The sequence below is a fragment of the Thermobia domestica genome, chromosome 5 (assembly GCF_964235325.1).
Source record: "Thermobia domestica chromosome 5, izTheDome1.hap1.1, whole genome shotgun sequence".
NCBI classification, from domain to species: Eukaryota; Metazoa; Arthropoda; class Insecta; order Zygentoma; family Lepismatidae; genus Thermobia; species Thermobia domestica.
Window position 1 is genome coordinate 39486556 of NC_137458.1, and position 23540 is coordinate 39510095.

Consider the following 23540-nt stretch of genomic DNA (forward strand, 5'->3'; position numbering starts at 1 on the left):
AGAGATCATCAGCACCGTAGTCCCTCGTGTTCAGAATAACGCGTGCTGTGGTGAATTTCATCACGGTATATTTCACTTTTTTTCACGTATAAGCTGTGCTAAAATTTATCCTGACAATAATTTTCGAATGAAATAACGAATGCAAACATTGGTATAAACTTAAAAAAAAAAAAATATTCAGTGATATTCTTTTCAATTCAGAGAGTTATTTTCTGAAATAATATTATGAATAAAGGATCATTGGAGGGAGCTCACTTTGAAATGTGATGTACAGAGAATTGTTGTCGATTGTATATTAATTAAACTAGGAAGTTGGTAAAATTCTTACAACTATTATCTAAAAATCTTAACATTTTGGCAACGCTTGTTCCAATGTAAACTGTAATACATTTTTTCATATATATATATATATATATATATATATATATATATATATATATATATATATATATATATATATATATATTCAGTCATCAGAAACATGAAACATTATGTTATTTTCAACAGATTACATGTTACTCTGTGTTTGCAGCATTGTGTTTTACTGTAATTTTCTTCCACTTGTGAAGAGCTGATTTGGATATAGGCTCATTTTTTTAATTAATATAATTATGTGGAGATCGCAAACAACTTAAATTACATAACAGAATCTGTTAAACATGGCACGGGAATTAAAAAGGGAAAGCTATTCTGCATAATTTCGAATTTATTACTTGAGTCTATATCGGAATCAACCTTTCAATTCTGTTTCTTGAGTGCATTCTTAGTCATTTTTCACTTTATTTTTCTTTTCAAAAACAATTAATTTTATCTCATTAACTTCATCTTTGATATTACAGTTCTAATTCAGAAACTGCCAATATCATTTTTACTGCGTAAGCTTCTAGTTATTCAGAGTTCTTGACTGCTGTCTGTATCCACTGTCTATATTGACATATTACTTGAGATCGTGTTGAGATTAAGACCTCTAAACGAATTTTATGTTAACGAGTGCTATGCTTATGGGTTATGCTTACTATTATTTAAATACGAACATAAGTGATTTCGTAATATTTTCTCTTGACAGTGGCAAAATGTTTATCTTGTGTAACACATCAAATCAATTTAGTCTTCAATAGTACCTACCTAATATATATATATATATATATATATATATATATATATATATATATATATATATATATATATATATATATATATAGAGAGAGAGAGAGAGAGAGAGAGAGAGAGAGAGAGATGTGAAAGACGATATGTACACGTGTACATAAGAAATATATTTGAAAGTCCAAGTCAGCAACACATCGATGTATTAAAAACATGTATCTAAATTCAGAAAAGAAATAAGAGTTAGTAAATATCAAACAATTTACTACTCAACTAAGAACATCGCTTAAAGCATTGTAAGATTTAAGATAATTAGAAGAGGTAAAATGTGAAAATGTTGCTATAATTTTAAAATTAAAGTTTACATTACTTCTTCAGAAGCAGTAGTAGCATATACATATTTGAGTTAAATCAATGTTTTATAAATAAGTTATTTCCCTGTCAGTGCAACATATATATCAATGCGTAATATCTTTGTCTTGCGAGTTTGTAGTACCTATATTAAAGATTTTTTTTCTATACAAGACGCTTCCCAAGAAGAAAGAAAAAAACTATTAATAAATTTTCGTTCATGTACCTAAAATCCTGTCTCATCTACCTTATATAAAAGAAAAAATCATAACATATTTCACACTCAGATATTTGCAATAAATACTCAAGTCTGAAAGAGAAATTCAGACCATGTTTCACGTATTCCGATACCTACAATAAATAATCAAGTCTATTTCCAAAACTATGTTGTCTTTCAAAATTTCCAACTTACTAGCATCTTTGTTAAATATGTTTTATTACACTATATTATTACTATTAAAAAGTTTGTAATGAACAATAGTATTAGGTTATAATAATTACATAAAGATCGATTAATTACAATTGTGGTTTGTTGTTGTATCGTTTCAGGTGGTACAAATTTATTGATGGTACAAGAAGAAAGCAACCAGTGCCTCTTAATGACAGGGTAAAACAAGTTAGTGGAACTTTGATAATTAAGGAAGCCCGTGTTGAAGACTCAGGAAAGTACTTGTGTGTAGTGAACAATTCAGTTGGTGGAGAAAGTGTGGAAACTGTACTTACAGTAACAGGTAAGCATATGTCGAAGGTTCAAATTGAAAAATATATAATTAAAATAAACGATAGGAAAACATGAATATAAACAAACTGTAACAATAATATAAAAGTCTAGGTTAGTTGAAATAAAGGGTAGCCAGGATCGTAAATGCTTGCAAATAGAGAAGTCGGGATAGGATAGAGGATAGAAGTGGAATCGTCCAAAAATTATAGCTCAGATATTGTACTGCTATGGAAATGATACAAAAATTTTACCTAGAGAATATATATTAGTTCTACGCTTCGGAAAGATAAGTCTTGTGATAAATACACAATACACGTGAACCTGACCGGTTAGATCATGTTCTCCTTACGAAAATAAACTATTAAAAAAAAAAAAAGTAAGAACGGAATAAACCACACAGTATTGAACTGTTACAACTGTGACAGTAAAACTTAGAATAGATGAAGTTGTAAGTTTTAAGATAATATGTGTCAGAAGAGAACGAAGAAATATAAAATTCGTGGATCTGTACAATATCTTTACAAAATATCTTTTTGTAGAAAATAGTTAAATGAACATAATATTATCCAATTAAAATTAAGTACTAGTTTAGTATTCCGAAAGAATATTGTATTATATTAAATGATTTCAGCACTTTCTGTGGTCTTCATCAGTGACACTTCTCCTGCTGTTACTTATTCTTGGCCCCAGAGAATGTTGAAACCATTTATATAATACAATATTCTTTTGGAATATAAAGCTATAAGTTAACTTTAATTAGTAATATATACGGACGCCACACACACATATATATATATATATATATATATATCCTGTGGCGTCCATTAGCAAACAAACATATCCAATGTTGAAGATTAGAGCTGTTGGTAATAGTATGATATACTCGGCTGAAAAGAATGAAATCATATTTATGTACTATTATATTTATTATTGTCTTCTTTTTAAAGAATTTTAGGTTTGATATCCCTGTTTAATAGTGACATATTTTTTTTTTCTTTACAAAGAATTACTTAAATTAATTGTATTAAATTATCTGGACTAATGGTACACAAAGAGTGAGAAAGTCCACGACTGGACCGAAACTCGAATCTGGAATCCGCTCCCTGAACAACCATAGACTTTTCAAGAGTGAAAGAGTGTATTCATGTTCAGAGGGTGAACTGGATAGCTTAGTGGTTAACCCATCGACATGGTTCGCAGAAGATCCCGGCTTCGAGTTCCGATCCTGTCGAGTATCTTTTCATTCTTTGTGTATTATTGAGTAATACACACTTACAGAGAAATTAGTGTGTTAAAAACAGTATATGACGTATGCAATCTACAGAATCTGATCTTGATCAAATTTGACACAGTGGTAGATTTCGACTTGCTTAGTATAAATGTGAAATATTTTCCTCAGACTTTTGGTTTCCGAGTTATTGTAGTTTGCACTTAGCCAAATTTTCGTTAATATTTCAACAATCGCTATTTAAAACGAAAATTAGGCGAAGATTATATATATATATATATATATATATATATATATATGGATCAAGTCTGTTAAACGTTAAGTAAATGCAATATGTACGTATAATGAAGATTTGCAAAAATCAATAAAGGAAGAATATTTATCACAATTGGGAAACTTCTTCCTAGTTTCTAAACATCTGATTATTCAGAATTAATATTTTAAGAAATAGGGTACTTAAGACTAATGAACTGAAAGATATGTAGGAAAACTACAATGACACTACCATATTAACGTTTGCTGCATATATATGGATATATATGGATCAAGTCTGTTAAACGTTAAGTAAATGCAATATGTACGTATAATGAAGATTTGCAAAAATCAATAAAGAAAGAATATTTATCACAATTGGGAAACTTCTTCCTAGTTTCTAAACATCTGATTATTCAGAATTAATATTTTAAGAAATAGGGTACTTAAGACTAATGAACTGAAAGATATGTAGGAAAACTACAATGACACTACCATATTAACATTTGCTGCAAAATTTATATACAAGTATTATATACAAATAATTCAGTTAATTATATGAATAATGTTATTTCTTTCAGCTCCCCTGGCTACTTCGATTGAGCCCCAAACTCAAACAGTTGATTTTGGTAGACCTGCAATATTTACTTGTAATTTTGAAGGCAATCCTATTAAGACAATCAACTGGTTGAAAGATGGAAAGCCACTGGGATATGAAGAGTCCATTCTACGAATTGATTCAGTAAAGAAGGAAGACAAAGGAATGTATCAATGCTTCGTACGAAATGACCAAGAAAGTGCCCAAGCTAGTGCTGAACTGAAACTCGGAGGAAGATGTAAGTGTTTCAACTTTAACGAATAATGTTTTATATTATATCAAACATGAAATTTGCTATTTTTTTAAGAAAGAAAAAAAAAGGAGAAACCTTTTGGTTTTGGATATATACTATGTGATCAAAAGTATCCGGACACCTGGCTGAAAATGACTTAACAAGTTTGTGGCGCCCTCCATCGGTACTGCTGGAATTCAATATGGTGTTGGCCTACCCTTAGCCTTGATGACAGCTTCCACTCTCGAAGGCATACTTTCAATCAAGTGCTGGAAGGTTTCTTGGGGAACGCAGCCCATTCTTCACGGAGTGCTGAACTGAGGAGAGGCATCGATGTAGGTCGGTGAGGCCTGGCACGAAGTCGGCGTTCCAAAACATCCCAAATGTGTTCTATAGGATTCAAGTCAGGACTATGTGCAGGCCAGTCAATTACAGGGATATTATGGTCGCGTAACCACTCCGCCACAGGCCGTGCAGTATGAACAGGTGCTCGATCGTGTTGAAAGATGCAATCGCCATACCCGAATTGCTCTTCAACAGTGGAAAGCAAAAAGGTGCTTAAAACATCAATGTAAGCCTGCGCTGTGAGAGTGTCACGCAAAACAACAAGGGGTGCTAGCCCCCTTCAAGAAAAACACGATCACATCATAACACCACCACCTCGGAATTTTACTGTTGGCACTACACACACTAACAGATGACGTTCACCGGGCATTCGCCATACCCACAGCCTGCCATCCGATCGCCACATTGTGTACCGTGATTCGTTACTCTACACAACGTTTTTCCACTGTTCAATCGTCCAATTTTTACGTTTCTTACACCAAGGCGTCGTTTGGCATTTGCCTATGTGATGTGTGGTTTATGAGCAGCCGCTCGACCATGAAATCCAAGTTTTCTCACCTCACGCCTAACTGTCGTAGTACTTGAAGTGGATCCTGATGCAGTTTTGTATTCCTGTGTGATGGTCTGGATAGATGTCTGCCTATTACACTTTACGACTCTCTTCAACTGTCGGCGGTCTCTGTCAGTCAACAGACGAGGTCGGCCTGTACGCTTTTGTTCTGTACATGTCCCTTCACGTTTCCACTTCACTATCACATCAGACACAGTGGACCTAGTGATGTTTAGGAGTGTGGAAATCTCGCGCACAGACTTTTGACACAAGTGACACCCAATCACCTGACCACGTTCGAAGTCCGTGAGCGCCCCATTCTGCTTTCTCACGATGTCTAATGACTACTGAGGTCGCTGGTAATGAGTACCTGGCAGTAGGTGGCAGCACAATGCACCTAATATGAAAAACGTATGTTTTTGGGGATGTCCGGATACTTTTGATCACATAGTGTATTTTATAAAATAATCTTTCATCTCGCTTTGCGCTTCAGAAACCTTCTATGTGCAAAATCCACAACTTTATAGAAGAAAAAAGTAAAGATACAGGAAAACTGACAGGTAGTAATATTTAACAAAGCATGAAATTCTGTACTAACCGTAGTGCAAATTTACTGTATTGTGCTGTTATCAACACGACACATAGCAGGTATAAAGGACCAATTCTCACATTATTGTATGCATCAGTTCACTTTTTTTTTTTTTTTTTTTTTTTTTTTTTTTTTTTTTTTTAAATTATTGAAATAAAATCACTGAGTATTCACTATCAGATTTGAAGGGTGATTCCAGACAGTGTTTTCTTCACGTTACAGAGCACATATACTTTCCAACCGATACATTACCTAGCTGTTTTCCGCAGGGCAGTTATTTTGTTGCTATATTTATTATACTTCCAATTTGATTTTCTTTTCTTTTATTTAACAACATTTGCTTCATTTTCTGATACAAATTTGTTAATATTTTAATTTATTTTATAATCAAAATATTTGTAAAACCAGCCTCAAGTAGAATGTTTCTTTCTTGCAAATTAAATTTTAAAAATATTTAAATGAAATCTTAAGTTTTACCTCCCACGGTTATGCCGGCTAGGCTAAAGGAGACGGTGATGATGAGAAATGAATAAAATGGTAGAATGAAGAAAGTGGGAGAACTCCGCGGAAACCCACGCACATGGTGTTTTGTCCACCACAAAGTTCACTTGGCGCGAGCTGGGATCGAACCAAGGACCTCATGCATCAGATGTGAGAGCTCTACCACTGAGCCACCGTGGCTCCTAATTTAACTTTAAGTTAACTTTTACTTCCTTCATTACATCGGCTATTTATTTCAAGAGTGACATAACTCAAAACTCGCCCTTATAGATTTATGAGCAGAAAATGAAAGCTAATCTCAATGTCTATCTGTGGTAAAAATTTCACAGATTTGCTTCCAAAACTAGGCGCTAGAGAGCACGTTGTGTCGTTCTTGTACCCTTTGTTTTCATTGCGTTTCGAAACTTTCAAATATTTCTCCTAAAAAGTTAGGAATTTTGAGTTCATGTCACTCTTGAAATAAACAGGCGACATAGTTCAAGACGTGTTACTACGTACAAATAAGCATTACACTTTTGAACTATTTACATAAATTATCAACAACGAAAATCATATATATATTTTTTTTAATATTCCCCCAGTAATATTGAACTTAAATTCAGTATTCAGCTAGAACTTACAGAGTTTTTCTTGTTGAATGTATTGATAAGTTTAAAAATTAAGAAAAAATAATTTTAAATACAGAATAATTAATATATTGTACTAAGTGAAATGCGTTAAAATAGTCTAAGCTCTAAGATGTTCTTTATGTTTAAACTTGAATTACATTGTGTCAATATGTATGCAAGATAAGATTCTCCGTCTCTCTCTTATGAAGAATAAGTTGACATCACGGTGCATTTGTCATAATAATGTGACATACTTTTGTGTATCGGCTACTATCAAAACGTTATGTAATGTTCCTTTTCAGTTGAACCTCCACAATTCATATATACTTTTAATGAAGATACACTACAGCCTGGACCGTTTGTTTTACTAAAATGTGTAGCTTCTGGAAATCCTACTCCTGAAATCACTTGGGAGCTTGATGGCAAAAAGTTATCAAATGGAGACAGGTAATATTGCAAATATATTATATTCTTGTAAATAATAAACTTTGCTACGGTTTAACTCACTTTTTTTTCTCGAACTATCGGCCAGGTGAAAATATTGACTTCTGACATTTCGAATGCAGACATTGCATTCATCTTTCGGGATTGTTCTGAAGAGACCGAATTGGAAAATTGGAAAATTAACTAGAGATAAGAGGACTCCTTAGCAAGAAAGATTGCCCCGTGAGTGATACACCACTATATATCTACGTGCATATCTATATGCAGGTAGAAGTCTAAAGCAGCATGTCGAATGTTGTCGCGTCGCGTTTTCTTTTCTTTTTTTTTTTTTTAAATCCTAAGACATTTACCGGGCAGTGCGTATTAGAGAACAAAGAAGAGGAAAAAAAAGAAGTTAGAAAAGCGCGTGAATATTTTTCACCTCACCATCTGCTTGGGTAGGACGAACACATGGAAAACACGTGGAGTCCGAGAAAACCCTCTTTATCGGCCATGCGCATGCTCAAGTATTTACATGATAAACGACACAATTAGGGGTGGGAAGAACCATGTAAAAAGAGTATTTTCTGTATTCTTATCCATCTTGAAGATTGCGTGTGAATTAAACTAAACTGTTAGTTGTTTGTATTTGATGGGCAAGTTTCATTAGTGTAACTTGTGTTATTTTTTAGCAATCAAGCTGACATCTTCTTCTGCTCCTAGATAGGCATCTATTTTTGCTGCTTTCGCTGAGTCTGAGTTTTTCTGGTGTGTCCTTCTGTGCTGTTAATTTGTTTTGCTGCGATGTAGATTTCTCCAGTTGTGCTTGTGATGATGTTCATTGTTGTATTCAGTATCTTTGGCATGAGTAGAGAATTGATTTTTGACATCTCTATTTTGTAGTATTTGTCTGGGGGACAAGTCCAAGTAAAAGCACTTTTTCCAAGCCTCTATATGCTCTGAAAAGATCCGAATGAGGAAGAGTGAGCCTCTTGCAGCCTGGATTCTGTAGTCTGAAGTCCCCTGCAATTTGCTCTTGTCCTCTCTTGTTTTGTGTAGTGAGTCAGCTTGGTGCAGACTACCCTTTTTCTGTGTGGCTGTCTCTCTCCTTCTGGATTAACTGTCATCCGGAATGCAGAGAAGAAAAACAAACAAGAACAGAAGAAATCAAATCGAAGCCTGCAGAGAACCACTCACACCAAACAACTAACATTGGCTCTTGTCAGGATGAATTACCTAATGCAGAAGCTCAGAAGCACAGTCAATCTACGGAAGAACGGGAAGAAACGCCAGTAAGGGAGATAAACAAAAGAAGCACGATGACATTTACATGTGTCATTAAAGGAGTATCAATCAGATTAGATGTCCAACACATTAAAGAAGATCTGTAGCGGAAGAAGTTAAAATTCAAAGATGTAATTAGAATACATAACCTGACAACTCATAGCATCACAGCAAATCGTAAGCATTATATAGTTGAACCATCCGGGATCCAACCACGACCCATACCCTGCCACAACTGCTATAAATGACACCAGAAACATCTGTGCAAAAACAAATGTGTTTGCAACAGGTGTGGCATTTCCCACGAAGAAGATTGTAATAAACCACTATGAAGAAAATTCTGTGCCACCTGCATTGGAAGTAGCCGTCCACCCCCCTCCCCCCCAAAAAAAAATCAGTTCAACGAGCAGACACATACCAACACTCATTACCAGAGGAGATTTAAATAGAAACAACACTTCAGGAGCAGAAAGAACAAAGATATCAATAACCAAACAGAACACAACAGCAGAAATCATTCAAGATTGGATAAAAGAAGAAATTCAAAATGCTACATCATAAATATTAAAATGGGTCGCCTACATATCAAGCACTGTACACAGCCACAACAATAAAATCTAACCAAAGCAGTAGCAACAACAAAAATTATTTTCACAGCAACAGTAAGAACTTTAACAATAACCACAGGGCAGCTGTATGTCACGCAAACACTTCTCCAACTAACAGACAACACAGTTTTTGTAATATAACAGATTAATTTATTAAACATATACGTACATATTACATATATTTTTATCACTCCTTCACAGTGTGGTTTTGCCGTGTAAATTGGCTATGCATGCTGCATGATCGTTAAAGAAGTTTTTCCTGGTAATCCAGTTTTTGTCTCTCTATCAAAAATACCAAAGCTAAAGATCTTCTCGCGCTTTCCTGTCGTCTTGTTTACCCTTTTTTCTCCTCTATCTATACAATTTGAAAGATACGTGGTAAATATCTTCGTTCAAGATAGAAACCGCGACACACACATTTTCCCCGACAGATGCTTTAGAGTACTAACAGCATGGACGAGAGGCATGTAGTCAGATAGTTAATGCCTTATTCTCTGTCAGGATGCAGGCTTTCCCGAGAGGCTTCCTTTATTCTAGATTTTCTGTTTCTAGGTCTCTTGATAACAATCCCTGATGATAAGTGCAATGTCTGCATTCGAAACTTAAGAAGTCAATATTTTCATCAGATTGATAGCCAGAGAAAACTTACTAGAATCATGTCACCATGAAATATTTAATTCTTTTCTCACGTTTATTTGTTATTTACGAAGACAATAAACAACAATTTTAGATTTATTACCACAAATTTTTAAGTTTATAATTACAAGTAACCATAATTTGTGAGAACCATAAACAGTTTCAATTTTTTTGTATAGTTCTTAAATGATACGGTCAATATAACTGCGTACATTCTTATTCAAAATATAGTGTCCGTCCATCTCTTATTAAAAAGCCCTGTATTCTAGTACATAGACGAAATTAAATGTAACAAATATAAGTCTCTTTGGGTCAATTGGTGTCTTTATTAAAAAAAAGTATTAAAATTCCTTATGTACAGTTATGACAATAAGAAAGGGCTTCGAAAGAGAGGTGATTGGCCAGGTTTCATGAATAATTATTCACAATATTGTCCACAAATATTGTGCTCTAAAAGTTAACGAAAATATGTAAATATAATAATTATTCAGAACAGAATACTGCGCTTTTTTTTTTTTTCTTTTCATTTTCAATGATCAATTTGATCATTAAAAGAAATTTTACTTTGTAATATTTTCTTTAATCTTTAACTTCAGTATTAAGGCAGTTATGTTTAAGATCGATAAAACATATACATAGAAAATGTAAAGTTCTATTTGGGAAGCTTGTGATTAAGAGGCCTTTAGGTAGATCAAGAAGTTGGGAAGGTAAAGTAGGTTCTTAAAAAAGTGGGTAACATAGCCCCTGACTAGATTAGATTGGTGCAAAATAGAATCCAATGGAAAACTTTGGTTTCAGCGGTGAGAAACTGCGGTTTTTAAGTCCATAGGGTGATTGAATCTATAAATTTAAAGTATAATATATTGAATGTAATTTGCAAAAAGGAAAGTAATGTTTTAGGAAAACAAGAGTAAGAAATCTATAAGTTAAAATAATGATCATTTTGGATAACATACTATTTAGAAATCTAAATTTCTAATTAAGACCAGTCTTATATGAGAATATATTCGAAAGCAGTTTTAAGCCTATTCACCTAACCTAGACGAAAAGATAGTAAGTTCAGGGATAGGTCAGTTATTTTTACCCTTGTAGTTCAAAATAATATTTAGAAATGGAAATAAGGAAATGAAAGTGAAGAAAGAGATTTATAGTTATGGTAATATTCAAGATACCATATGTAACAAAGCTTACAATTGTGGCTTAATTGCACATACATTCGGTTACATTGGCAATTAATATTACTCTGATATCAAGCATTTTTACTTCTTATATTCTTTGACAGGTGTGAATTAGAACCGGTAGATCCCCAAAATAAAAACAATGATACATTAATTGCATTTTAGCCAATAAACAATTTCTTGTTGCTTCCTCAAATATACTTTATTGGAATATTTACTTTTTGTTGTTGTTGTTGTTGTTGTTGTTGTTGTTTACTCTCCGTCTCTATTATGGTTTCTATAGTTATGTTATTTGTAACGGTTGTAATTTGTGATATAAAATTTAACTTTATTATTATTATTATTGTTATTATTATTATTATTATTATTATTATTATTATTATTATTATTATTATTATTATTATTATTATTATTATTATTATTATTATTATTATTATTATTATTTTCATTTCAGGCTACAAGTAGGTCAATATGTTACGGTCAATGGTGAAGTTGTATCTCATTTAAATATTTCATCCGTCCATACCAATGATGGTGGGTTGTATAAATGTATTGCTTCGTCAAAAGTAGGATCAGCTGAGCATTCAGCAAAACTTAATGTCTATGGCCTTCCGTTTATCCGTCCAATGGAGAAAAAGGCTATTGTAGCAGGAGAAACACTTATTGTTACATGTCCAGTTGCCGGCTATCCAATTGAAACTATTCAGTGGGAAAGAGGTAGGATTTCATATAATACTTTATTTGTTTCTAGTGCAAGTTTTCGAAATTCAAGTATTTTTAAAGATGCAAAAATATGTTTGTTGTTCCGTCGGATAAGAAATATTGATACAACAAAGCAGAGAGAAGTATTTGAAATACGTCGCCATAGGGTGCCATGTGCTTTCAACTTGATGTTATATCAATACTCTTCGCTAGTTACTTTTATTTACTAATTTTTATTTATTTTAACAATTCACACTAATCTTTACTTGAGCCTAGAAACATCGTAATTCCCTTGACAAAACTACGAGGAAAAAAGTGACATGATAGCACTTCTTATCCGACGGAACTGTTAACACTTTATATATAGTCGTTTACTTTAGAATTGCCGTCACAAGGTCACTCTACCCCTCTTCCTGGTCCACATTCTACCAATCATATTGAGTCTTTTCTCGTACGCGATGACGGTGTAAGTAACAATACTCAGAAATTGTGTTCCTTTATTATTATTATTATTATTATTATTATTATTATTATTATTATTATTATTATTATTATTATTATTATTATTATTATTATTATTATATTTTAATGTAAGAGATAACTTACCATAAACAAGAGCCATACAATGTATTGAACAACTAGTAAGCATCAGCCGATTGAAAAAAAAAAAAAAAGTTTTACTTCATAATGCGAATTAAAGTTGCGTGCTAATATCCTACTTTCTTCATGGCGCTTTAACCTTTTGGTCTATAACTATTTGTGTGTATCAACAAAGGGAGAGTAGGGACGGGGAACAGTGCTTGGTTGGAGTTTTATCCGTGACCTTCAGACGCCAATTCTAATAAAGTGTATCACAGTGTCTTCCATACGCATTCTGTTTTGTATTAATTACCCTTACCTTGTTGTCGTAAACAAACGTAGGACTTGGTCCGTTTGTTCAGATAAAGATATTTTTTAATGTTTTAGTTGAAAATACGTAAGAAAATTAATAAAGAAATTGTTTCACTGTAGACAAAAAGGGGGAAGGGGACTTTTAAAAAGTAAGAAGATAAGATAAAAATACTCTATTTTGCAACACTTTTTGATTAATTGATTTAATTCCTTACCTATTTGTAACCAAAATCTTTTTAAGATCTTTGTTTAGAAAAAAGAATAATTCTACGAAAAAAGATATAAGAATTAGCTTGCGGCAATAAAAAAAAATAAATATGATTTCATCAGATATGTTTTTTTTAAATTCTATTTTATTATGGACTTATGCGCTTTAGCAAGGTTTAAATATAGAATCTATTTGTAATATAAAAATGTATAACTTTTTTTTTTTTTAATTTGGGATTTTTATTCTGAGTTTAATTACTTTAGGAGTTTAATAACTATAACGATGAGCATTTTATTTAGAATTTTCTCTATTGACTGTCAATGTTCTCGTTTTAGATGGAAGAGTCCTACCAATTAACAGAAAACAAAAAGTGTTTCCTAATGGTACTCTTATTATCGAAAATGTTGAGCGGTTATCAGACCAAGCAACCTACACTTGTGTAGCTCGCAGCACTCAAGGTTACAGTGCAAGAGGAACTCTTGAAGTTCAAGTCATGGGTGAGTACATTCTTATCATTTCTTTTATAAATTCATTAAGCGGAAGAAATATTATTCGGTTATTTTCTCTGTATAGTGTACTATTGAGCTCAGATAAAGCGAGCAAATTCTATATATCAAAATGGCAATAAGAAAATATCTTAAATATGTGTTGATGATTTTAAAAAAAATGTAAAAACTTAGTGAAACTCATGAACAATTACTTGTAGGCATATGAGGAAATTCGCATTATAACTTAGACAATGAAAATGAGGTTCACTTTATTCTATGCCACAAACAGTAACTTGAATTTATTTTGAAAACAAAGTCATACCATAAATTATTTTCAGTTTTAAGAGAATTTCTTTGTAAAATAGACAATGGTTTCCTTTAAAAAATAGAAAATGAATCTCTTTGGTAAATAGTCACATCAGAAACGACTAAGTTTTGAATAATATTTAACAAATTAGATACATTCTAAAGCGGAGCGCGGTTGTAGTAACAATAATTAATTGACATTAGGGAGGCAAAGAAATTTAATGGTTAATATACAGGCTGGGCGGAAAGTAATTGTTTAACCTTAAATGTTTGTATCTCATACAACATCCAGACAAGAACAACCAAAATTCCATTGGACTGTCATAATTTTGCAGAGAGAATTCTTGGGCATAAAAGATTTTCATGGTCGTTCCTGTAACTCTTCGTGAAGAATAATGGCACAGCATGTAACCACTTTTTCGAACAACTTTTCCAGCTTCCTCACACTATCTTCAGACAATGACGTTGAAGGTCTACCAGTTCTCTGGATATCCGGAACACTACCGGTAGTCATTAACTTACATAACAGTTTTTGATATATATATATATATATATATATATATATATATATATATATTTCATCCAGAGGTACATATCTACTACGTTGACTCTTTCACAACATTTGCATTTGACTAAAAGACTATCACATTCCATATTTCGCAGCAATTTTAGCATGTATCTCAATGGCTAGTAGACTAGCCATCTTTCATATGTGAAAGAATAAAATATAAACATATAAAATATTAATTAAATAAAACGGAATAAATAATTGCATGATATTACAATAAAACAACATAAAATTCACTGCATAATTTTACGAGATACAAACATTTAAAATAAGAAGTTACTTTCTTCCGACGCTCTGTTTCACTTCGTTGTAACACCCAACAAAATTTGTTGGTGTTGTCTCGTCACTTCGTTTGTATTTATGTGTAATTAAATATTATGTTATGTATAATTATACATAAAACCTTACAAGACTTTTCATTTCATATTCAGTAGAACCACAGATAGACCTGACTTTTGATGTTTGCTGTGAAGCATGGATCATATTGTAATAAATGTTTATGATGATTATTGTCGTTGACACTGTAAAATATCATATGTCAAAGAACAGTCATCTCCAGTTTTTCATAACTTTGTAATCAAAATTGCCGGCAGTAGCTTCCTAAATGGACTAATAGCAAAGATAGTTATTGCCACAGTGTCAATACAAGCAGTGTTAAAGGACTTTGGATTTAGTTATGTTAAAGTGAAAATACCAGTTCTTTGACATACGTTATATTGTAGTATCAACGTCGTTATACATTTTTGAAAACCACAGGAAAAAAACAAAAATCAAAATTATATAACATAGGTAACAGATCCTGTTTGTTGGAAATAATGGAAGGTCTTCCCAGCTAAATAAAAATGAACAGTTTTGCTAAGCAGTAAAAGAAGCAATCTTTAAACATAAAATTATATTTTTTCTAAACTTTTTTTTTGGACATTTCTTGCTTTTATTTGCAGCCTTCATACGATCTATAAGTTAATAAGTGTTTTAATACCTTATATTTAGGATATTACTTTTGTGATACCATCTCTTTCAGTTACTACAGCTCAATAATCCAGAAAAGGTAAGAACGTCTTTCTAAAAGACCTTCAGTTTGAATGTTGTTTCAAGATAAGTTTTTACGATCTACTATGTCACATTTATTCAATTAACAATTTTATAATGAAAGTTTTTGTTATTATATACAAGGCTAAAATGCTGAGAATACAGATTTGGACAGTAATGTATTAAAGGAAATATGTAGTGACAATACATCTTATTAAATTTTCAGTTGCTCCGCATATTACTCCGTTTCAATTTGACGGGCCTGCTAACGCTGGTGACAGTATACAGTTGCAGTGTTATGTTTCAAAAGGTGACAAACCTTTGAAAATCACGTGGTATTTTCACGGGGAAGAATTATCATCTCACATGGGAATAAGTACAACAATGTTCGGAGATAAAGCTAACATTCTAACGATAAATTCAGTTACTCCTGGTCATCGTGGAGAATACACTTGTCAAGCCAAAAATCGAGCAGGCTCTTCGATATATGCTACCACACTGGAGGTTAATGGTATTGTTTGAATCATTACGATATTTTTGTAGTAAAAAGGAACTAACATTTGAATAGAATTGTGTAGAAAGGGAAAGTAATACTTTTCTTCTCTCCAGTCCCTCCCCATATTATCCCATTTTCATTCGATGGAGAAGCGAATTCTGGAGACAATGCACAGTTGACATGTCATGTGTCTAAGGGGGACAAACCATTGGAAATAAGGTGGAGCTTCCATGGGCAAGAATTATCATCGCATATGGGAATTACCACAACAAAAATTGGTGATAGTATCAGTGTGCTTCTTATAACATCCGTGACAGCAGGAAATAGTGGAAACTATACATGTACTGCTCGAAATGAAGCAGGAGTAGCAAATTACACAGCTACACTATTGGTGAATGGTAGGACATAATATACGTAATAGTAATAATAATAGTAATACCCTTAACTAATTTAAAATGGTAGATTTTCTTGGTTCTACCTAATAATATTCCTGTTTCAGTACCTCCATCTATTGCGCCATTTTCATTCGGAGATACTCCTCTGAACTCTGGTGTATTTGCTCAGCTTCAGTGCATAGTTACATATGGAGATCTTCCTATTAACATCTCGTGGTCCTTTTCTGGGGAGCAGATTGAAAAACAAGTTGGAATTTCTATCCTAAAAGTAGCAGAGCGAGTTAGTTTACTCATGATTAATGCGGTAATGGCCTACCATGCTGGAAATTATACTTGCATTGCATCAAACGCTGCTGCGACTTCAAACTACACAACTTCTCTTATTGTTAATGGTACAGTACAAAGTAAATTTAGAAATTGTTTTAGTATATATATCATACCGCTTTAACCCTTCGTCCATTATCACTATGTCATTGCACTTCAAATTTTATGGGGCTTCGTATTCATCAGGAAATGACATATTCAAGTAGTTGTTTTTATTTTCCAAGTGTAGGAATAGTCTTCAAAAACTTACCGGATGTGTTTTCTTTGCTCTTCAGCTTGTAAGTCCTTCACATGAGGAAATTTTGTTAGGTAAACACGTAGTAATCCAGACGAATACGCCATTATGTACTGTAAATTTCGCTTTAGAATATTGAAATAAAGAATTTCGGTTGCAGTTCCTCCAAAAATTCTTCCTATTTCCATCACGGAAGCACCATTAAATGCAGGAGAGTTGATCCAGATTCAGTGTATTGTATCTCAAGGGGATTCACCCTTAGAAGTGTTATGGACTTTTCATGGAGAAGATGTCTCATCGCTAATGGAGGTTAGAACAATGAAGCTTGGAGAAAAAATAAATCTTCTGATCATAGATGCAGTTTCAGCGATACATACCGGTGATTATACTTGTACTGCGAAAAATGCAGCAGGGGTAGCAAATTCTACAGCACATATTAAAATTAACGGTAATATACACATTTATTCAAATCACTTCATTTGAAACTTTTTCTCTTTAGTTCCGCCTGACATTGTACCCTTTTCCTTTGGCGATAAACCTCGTAGCCAAGGCCAGTTCGTGACTGTAACTTGTGTTGCTGATGGTGATCAGCCTATGACCATAAAATGGACACACGAGGGACAGGAAGTATCATCTGGAGATGCAAGAGTCATGTCTTTGGGTGATTCAGGATCTGTACTCACAATATCCTCTGTTAGCGCTAGACACATTGGAGAATACACTTGTAGTGCTGAAAATGAAGCGGGAGTATCTGCGTATTCAGCACATCTGTCTGTCATCGGTAAATCACTCAAGATATAAAAGATTCTCCTTGTTCTTCTTTGCTATTTCTGCTTTAATGCACCATGACAATTATCCTCTTCTTTACCCAATTGATACCATAAAATATAAACGCTTGGTCTCAGTTTGTATATAAATTTACTTGCATTTAAGAAGTCGTGAAACGATAGAAGAGTTAATTTCAATTAATTGTACCAGAATAGACGTAGTTGATAACTTTGCTTCATTTCTTAATTTGAATAAATAGTAAATATCAGTCGTTCTCACTTCAAATGGTATAAACTACCTTATTCTCAAATTTCTGTGTTCGTTAAATTCACAAGTAGTCTCATAAAAATATTATTTTAGAATGCAAGTAAGTAAACCTTATTAACTTGACAACGTGATTCAGAAGACATCAAATCTTTATTTTATGCATGGATTCATTATTAGTTACGTAGTTTCATGCAGTCCTTGGAATAAACGTTGTCGAAATCATCTTTGAATTACCATTATTAGTGTTACGTGTATCAGAATACAGAGAAATATGATCTGAACTTGTTCTAATATTTCTTTAGATTTTATCCATTACTTACATTTTATCTTGTGGCTTATGTGCAATTAAATTTCAGTTAAGATTATTATATTAAACGTCAGTTACATATTCAAATGGATCCAAACTCAGTTTGCTTGTGCTCCTTCGTAAGCAAGTGACTAATGTGTGTGCTATTTATGAGTTTTTCCCGACTTTGATCCACGGTAGATATACTTGACTCAAATACAAACCGGAGTATGACTCCACTTTAAGCATTAAATGCTGAAAGGGACGCTAAATATAAATCAATTATTCAAATTCCAATACCGAATACGATAACGTTGTATAGTTACTTAAATTTTTGTATGTCCTATTGCATTTAATTGTAATTGTATTGCACCTTGTAACATCTACTATGCTATTTTTCCTACAGTTCCACCTGAGATTCTTCCTTTTTCTTTCGGTGAAAAATCCCGAAATGCTGGCCAGTCTGTCAGTATATCTTGTGCAGTTGTGGACGGAGATAAACCTATAACTGTATTTTGGACTCTTAATAATGTAAAAGTTTCACCACTAATGGGCATAACAACAGTATCTTTAGGAAATTCGGGGTCAATACTTACAATTCCTGCAGTGACTTATGAACACATTGGTAACTTTACGTGCATCGCTGAAAATGCTGCTGGAATTGCAACATTCTCATCGCAGCTCAGTGTAACTGGTATTCCTTTGAATATATTGAAGTTCTTTGGTGTACTGAAGATTTTAAATATGCATGATTGTTATTTTCAGAAGAAATTAACAAAAATAAACGAAGTAATATTAAGATAAATCAGAAAGTCACCCTGAATCAGGCAATCAAATTTAAAAATATATTTTGTTTAGTTGACTTCTAGTTGATACAAAATTGATATTGATGTTAAAAAATATTATTCTTGCTTTATTTCATTTTTTTCCTTCTTCTATACTATTCTCAAAATCCGATACATTAGCTTTGCTTATTTTTGCTTCTTAAATAGTTGTGAGAATTATAATCCCGCCGTGAAACTTGTTAGTGGTATATTTGTAAACACTCTGCTTTGTCATACAATTCTTTTCCTCGTCCTTCTTCCTGTTGTATTCGAACCAATACCATAAAAAGGTTGAAAACGGTCCCACTAGTCTGTTCCCATTATCATCGTAAGCTCTCATGCATAACACCTTGTTCAACAAAAAAATTACTCAGAAATAAGTATAAAGTAATATTCACCATAAACATCGACAACAATTTAAAACATTTTTAAAAAGTAAATCTAAACGATTGCTTTTATCTAATGTACTTGGACTGTAACAATGCAAATTGACATTCATTTATCTTTACCGGGAAGTCTATTATTTATGTATCCTACGTAACATAAAGGTACTGCTTTAATATTTTTTAGTATCTCCACAAATCCTGCCATTTTCGTTTGGTGAAGAACCTGCTAATGCTGGAGACCCTGCCGCAATTCAGTGTTTTGTGATAAAAGGAGATTCACCGGTGCATATATCATGGCTCTTTAATGACCAAGAAATTCAACCAGATTTAGAGGTTTCTATTTCCAAAGGAAGTAAACGTGTCGGTTTGCTTAGCATAGACGCAGTTACCGCAAGACATGGAGGAAATTACACTTGTGTTGCAAGAAATAATGCTGGAGTTGCTAATTTCACTGCTCATCTAAATGTAAATGGTAGTAATGTTGTAATTTATGAACACTTTATCCCACTGAAACCCATACCTACTTCGTTTATTCCTTTTTATGTAGGTTGTGAGAACTTTCGACAATACAGTATAGACATTAACATTTACATTAACACATATAGTAGCACATTTCCTTCGTATATTTACATAAAATTGTACGTGGAGCAAAATTTGTAAGTATTTATTTAATTTCGTGAAGTTAGATTCAAGTTCATTTGAAGTTACGAACAGTTCCAATAAAGTTTCATCTCATCTCACGCCTGAACTGTTTCTTATTGTCTTATGTAAATTCTTTCGTCCCATATTAGAATATCTTAATTTAGAATATTCATTTACTACGAACATTTCTTTCGGTTTATTGCGTACTTTACTAAATCGATAAGAAAGGTAATGTGATTTGTATTTGTTTACAGTTTCTCCCCAAATCTTACCATTCTCTTTTGGTGATGAACCATCTAACGCTGGTGATCCTGTTGCAATACAATGTGTTGTATTAAAAGGAGATTCTCCGTTAGAAATTGTTTGGCTATTCAACGGACAAGAAGTGAAACTTGACTTTGATGTACTTATTTCTAAAGCGAGTAAGCGTGTAAGCACACTCAGCATCGATTCAGTTAAAGCTACACACGTGGGAGAGTATACATGTATAGTAAGGAACGCCGCTGGAATGACCAATTCTTCCGCTTATCTTTATAATCAAGTGTGCAGGCGGGACATAGAGCCCGGTTCCTCCATTTACACCCAGCGTTCTTTTCCTTTGCTTCGAGAGAGCTTGGATTCTCCTTTATTCCAGCGTTTGTGTGCAAAGATTTATATATACATATATATGTGTGTAATGTATATAAAATCAGAGGGGGTTTTAGTTTTCCCCTGTATATCGTCCTTTTTTCTTTCCCTTTTTCCTTCTCTTTTTTTGTTATTATTCGTATTATTACTGTTGTTGCTGTTATTATTATTATTATTATTATTATTATTCGTTAAATAGTTTGGTTTATGTCGATGTGGCCACACGTGTGGTTGTTTTACTATAAATGTGGTTATTGTTTCTGTTGTTTCGTTATTTTCCGTTTTCTTTATTATGCTTTGTCTTCCGTGTCTCGGTATTTTTTCTGTTATAATTGTTCTTTCATTTGCGTTTAATTCTTGTTTGTTTGATCTTTTAGTTCGATCTTTCGGTCTGCATTAAAGCCTTTTTGTGCGTGTGTGTGGTTTGTTTTCGATCTCTCATTTGTGGTTTCTGGTTGGGATGTTTGACTGTTTTGGTTGTGTTTTTTTCTTTCCTCATGGGTTCTAGCTTCAATTGTTTATTCATTCGGTGTTTCCAGTTTTCTTGGTTGGATAGGTTTCTGTTTCTCTCTTCGTTTTATTATTATTATTATTTACTTCTGGTTTTCCTTCTTTTTCTTTATTAATTTTCATTTTTTCTTTTTTCCTTTTTTTCCGAGTCCTTTCTCAGAGTTTCTCGTTTGTTTGTGGGCATGTGGTGTACTTTTTGTCTCTAAAAGACAGCATTATCTTTTATCTTGCTACATCCCGGTAGTTTGATCGGGTTTGGTTTGTTTACATGGTGAGTCCCAACACACCTATGATTTTTGTCAGGTTTTTCTGTTTCAAGTCTTTGTTTTGTGCCTAGGATTATTTTCACGATGGGCTTCAGTTCTGTTTTCGTATAAAGGTTTCTTAGGGCCCGTTTCTGTCTGAGTTAACTCCATGTCAACGTAGTCGTTCGCATGGGCAACCGACAACTGGTCCCCCTGTGGTTGTATGTTTGCGCGGGAGAAATGTTTTGTCACCAAGTCTAATGTAATAATATACATAAGACTATCCAGCCCTCTCCTGTCTAGTGATGAGGCTGGTGGTTACAGAATTTTTCCCTCGCATTCTTCTTTTGCCCAGCATGCCTCGAGGTGTGATGGTTTGGTGCGAGTGCTATTCTTTTTTTTTCTTTTCATGCTTGGTTGTAGAATTTTGGTGTATGTGGTATATAGGAGGTCTGTGGGATTTTTTTTCTTTTTCGGCTGTCAGTATTCTTTGAGGAGTGTTTGTTGTTTCTTTTATTGCTATTTGGTAGAATTATGTTTTTTAGTTTCTGTGTGTGTTCCTGGAGTTCCTTTTCAGAACAATCTGAATTGTTTCGTGTGTTAAAAAGTGGAAAGTCTTTTCCCAGTACTTTCAGTTGGTTGCGGGTTGTACTTTTGTTTGAGAGATTGAGTATTAATGATTCTTTTCATTTTTTGTTGGTTTTCTGGTTCTGCTTGCTTTTCCTTTTTTCTTTTCGTTGTTGTGTCGTTGGGTTTGTTGGTGGTGGTTTTTCAGTATTGCTTGGGTAGGGTATGTAAAATTTTAACTCTGTTTGAAGGTTTGTTGGTCCTGAGAGGGACCCTTGTTCCTTTGGTGTTAGCTTTTTTGGTTTTATTTATGGGAAGTTCTTCAGAAACTCGTAAGGTCTTCTATCGATTCCCTTCTTGGTTTTCTTTGTTTCAGTGTTTCTGTGGTTTGGTTCTTTTCGGTTGTGGTTCGTTCTTGTTATTGTAGTTGGAATATTTCTTTTTGGGAAGTCCAGAGCTACTTGTTTTTCTCTGGATTGCCTCTTTTTGTATCATGTGGGCTAAAGGGAGACTTGCCCTTTTCTAGGGCAAGTTCCCCCCTTTTTTTGTTGGTTCTACTTGTCTGTGGTGGTCAATGACTTCTCTGTTTATTTCAATTTGAGTTTTTTAAAAATATATTTTGTGTGTTTGGGTTCGAAATTGGTTGGTGCTTTGGCGTATTCAACCAAGTTCATATCTGATTTTTAAAGCCGTATTCGGGGTTTTCCAAGTTGGGCCCCAATTTTTTGTTTGGCTTCGTAGTGTTGCGCAAGGCGTCATAGTAGACTAGCTTGCGTAGTGTTTTTAAGGTTCTCTTTCCTTTCCCCGCTCAGCCTTTAGTTGGGCCAAGGGGTTCCGGATTGTTTGCTGGTTTTGGAGTATTGCTCCTTTACTCCTCTCTTCTTTTCTTGTTTGGCCTTGGTTCACTTCCTCCGGTCTTTGGCTTCTCCATTGTGTTAAAGGGTATTCTTTGATTTGGGTTTTCTGCAGTTCCACAGTCTTGGAGGGTTCTTATTAAAAAGTACGTTTTCACACAGGTCTTTACGAGGTATAGGAGTTTTCGTTGTTAGATTTGCATTTGTACTGACAAGTACAGTTTCGATTTTTAATTTCTGGTCTTAATGACTGCTTGGTGTGCGTTGCCCCAGAATAGTAGGGCTCCAACTATTTCGACAACTCGTCTCGTCAGCCGGGGCTTCTTGCGTGGTTTTCTCGTTGCAGTCTGCTTCCAAAGTCATCTTTATAATCAAGTGTGCAGGCGGGACATAGAGCCCGGTTCCTCCATTTACACCCAGCGTTCTTTTCCTTTGCTTCGAGAGAGCTTGGATTCTCCTTTATTCCAGCGTTTGTGTGCAAAGATTTATATATACATATATATGTGTGTGATGTATATAAAATCAGAGGGGGCTTTATTTAATTTCGTGAAGTTAGATTCAAGTTCATTTGAAGTTACGAACAGTTCCAATAAAGTTTCATCTCATCTCACGCCTGAACTGTTTCTTATTGTCTTATGTAAATTCTTTCGTCCCATATTAGAATATCTTAATTTAGAATATTCATTTACTACGAACATTTCTTTCGGTTTATTG

General features: G+C 33.6%; 1 protein-coding gene across 50 annotated transcripts in view; it reads left to right on the forward strand.

The window, feature by feature from the left end:
• Nucleotides 1-23540, forward strand: part of Dscam1 (Down syndrome cell adhesion molecule 1) — a 302800-nt gene that overhangs the window by 197801 nt on the left and 81459 nt on the right. For 39 of the 50 annotated variants that reach the window (XM_081758591.1, XM_081758585.1, XM_081758592.1 and 36 more), the window contains 5 exons: nt 2005-2186; nt 4238-4492; nt 7382-7526; nt 11663-11925; nt 13345-13506. In XM_081758591.1, the coding sequence (XP_081614717.1) occupies nt 2005-2186; nt 4238-4492; nt 7382-7526; nt 11663-11925; nt 13345-13506 (1007 nt within the window). Of the gene's footprint in view, nt 1-2004; nt 2187-4237; nt 4493-7381; nt 7527-11662; nt 11926-13344; nt 13507-15626; nt 15912-16009; nt 16295-16395; nt 16684-17349; nt 17632-18577; nt 18866-19565; nt 19854-23540 lie in introns of all 50 variants that reach the window. The other 11 variants (XM_081758577.1, XM_081758589.1, XM_081758562.1 and 8 more) reach the window with 6 other exon arrangements.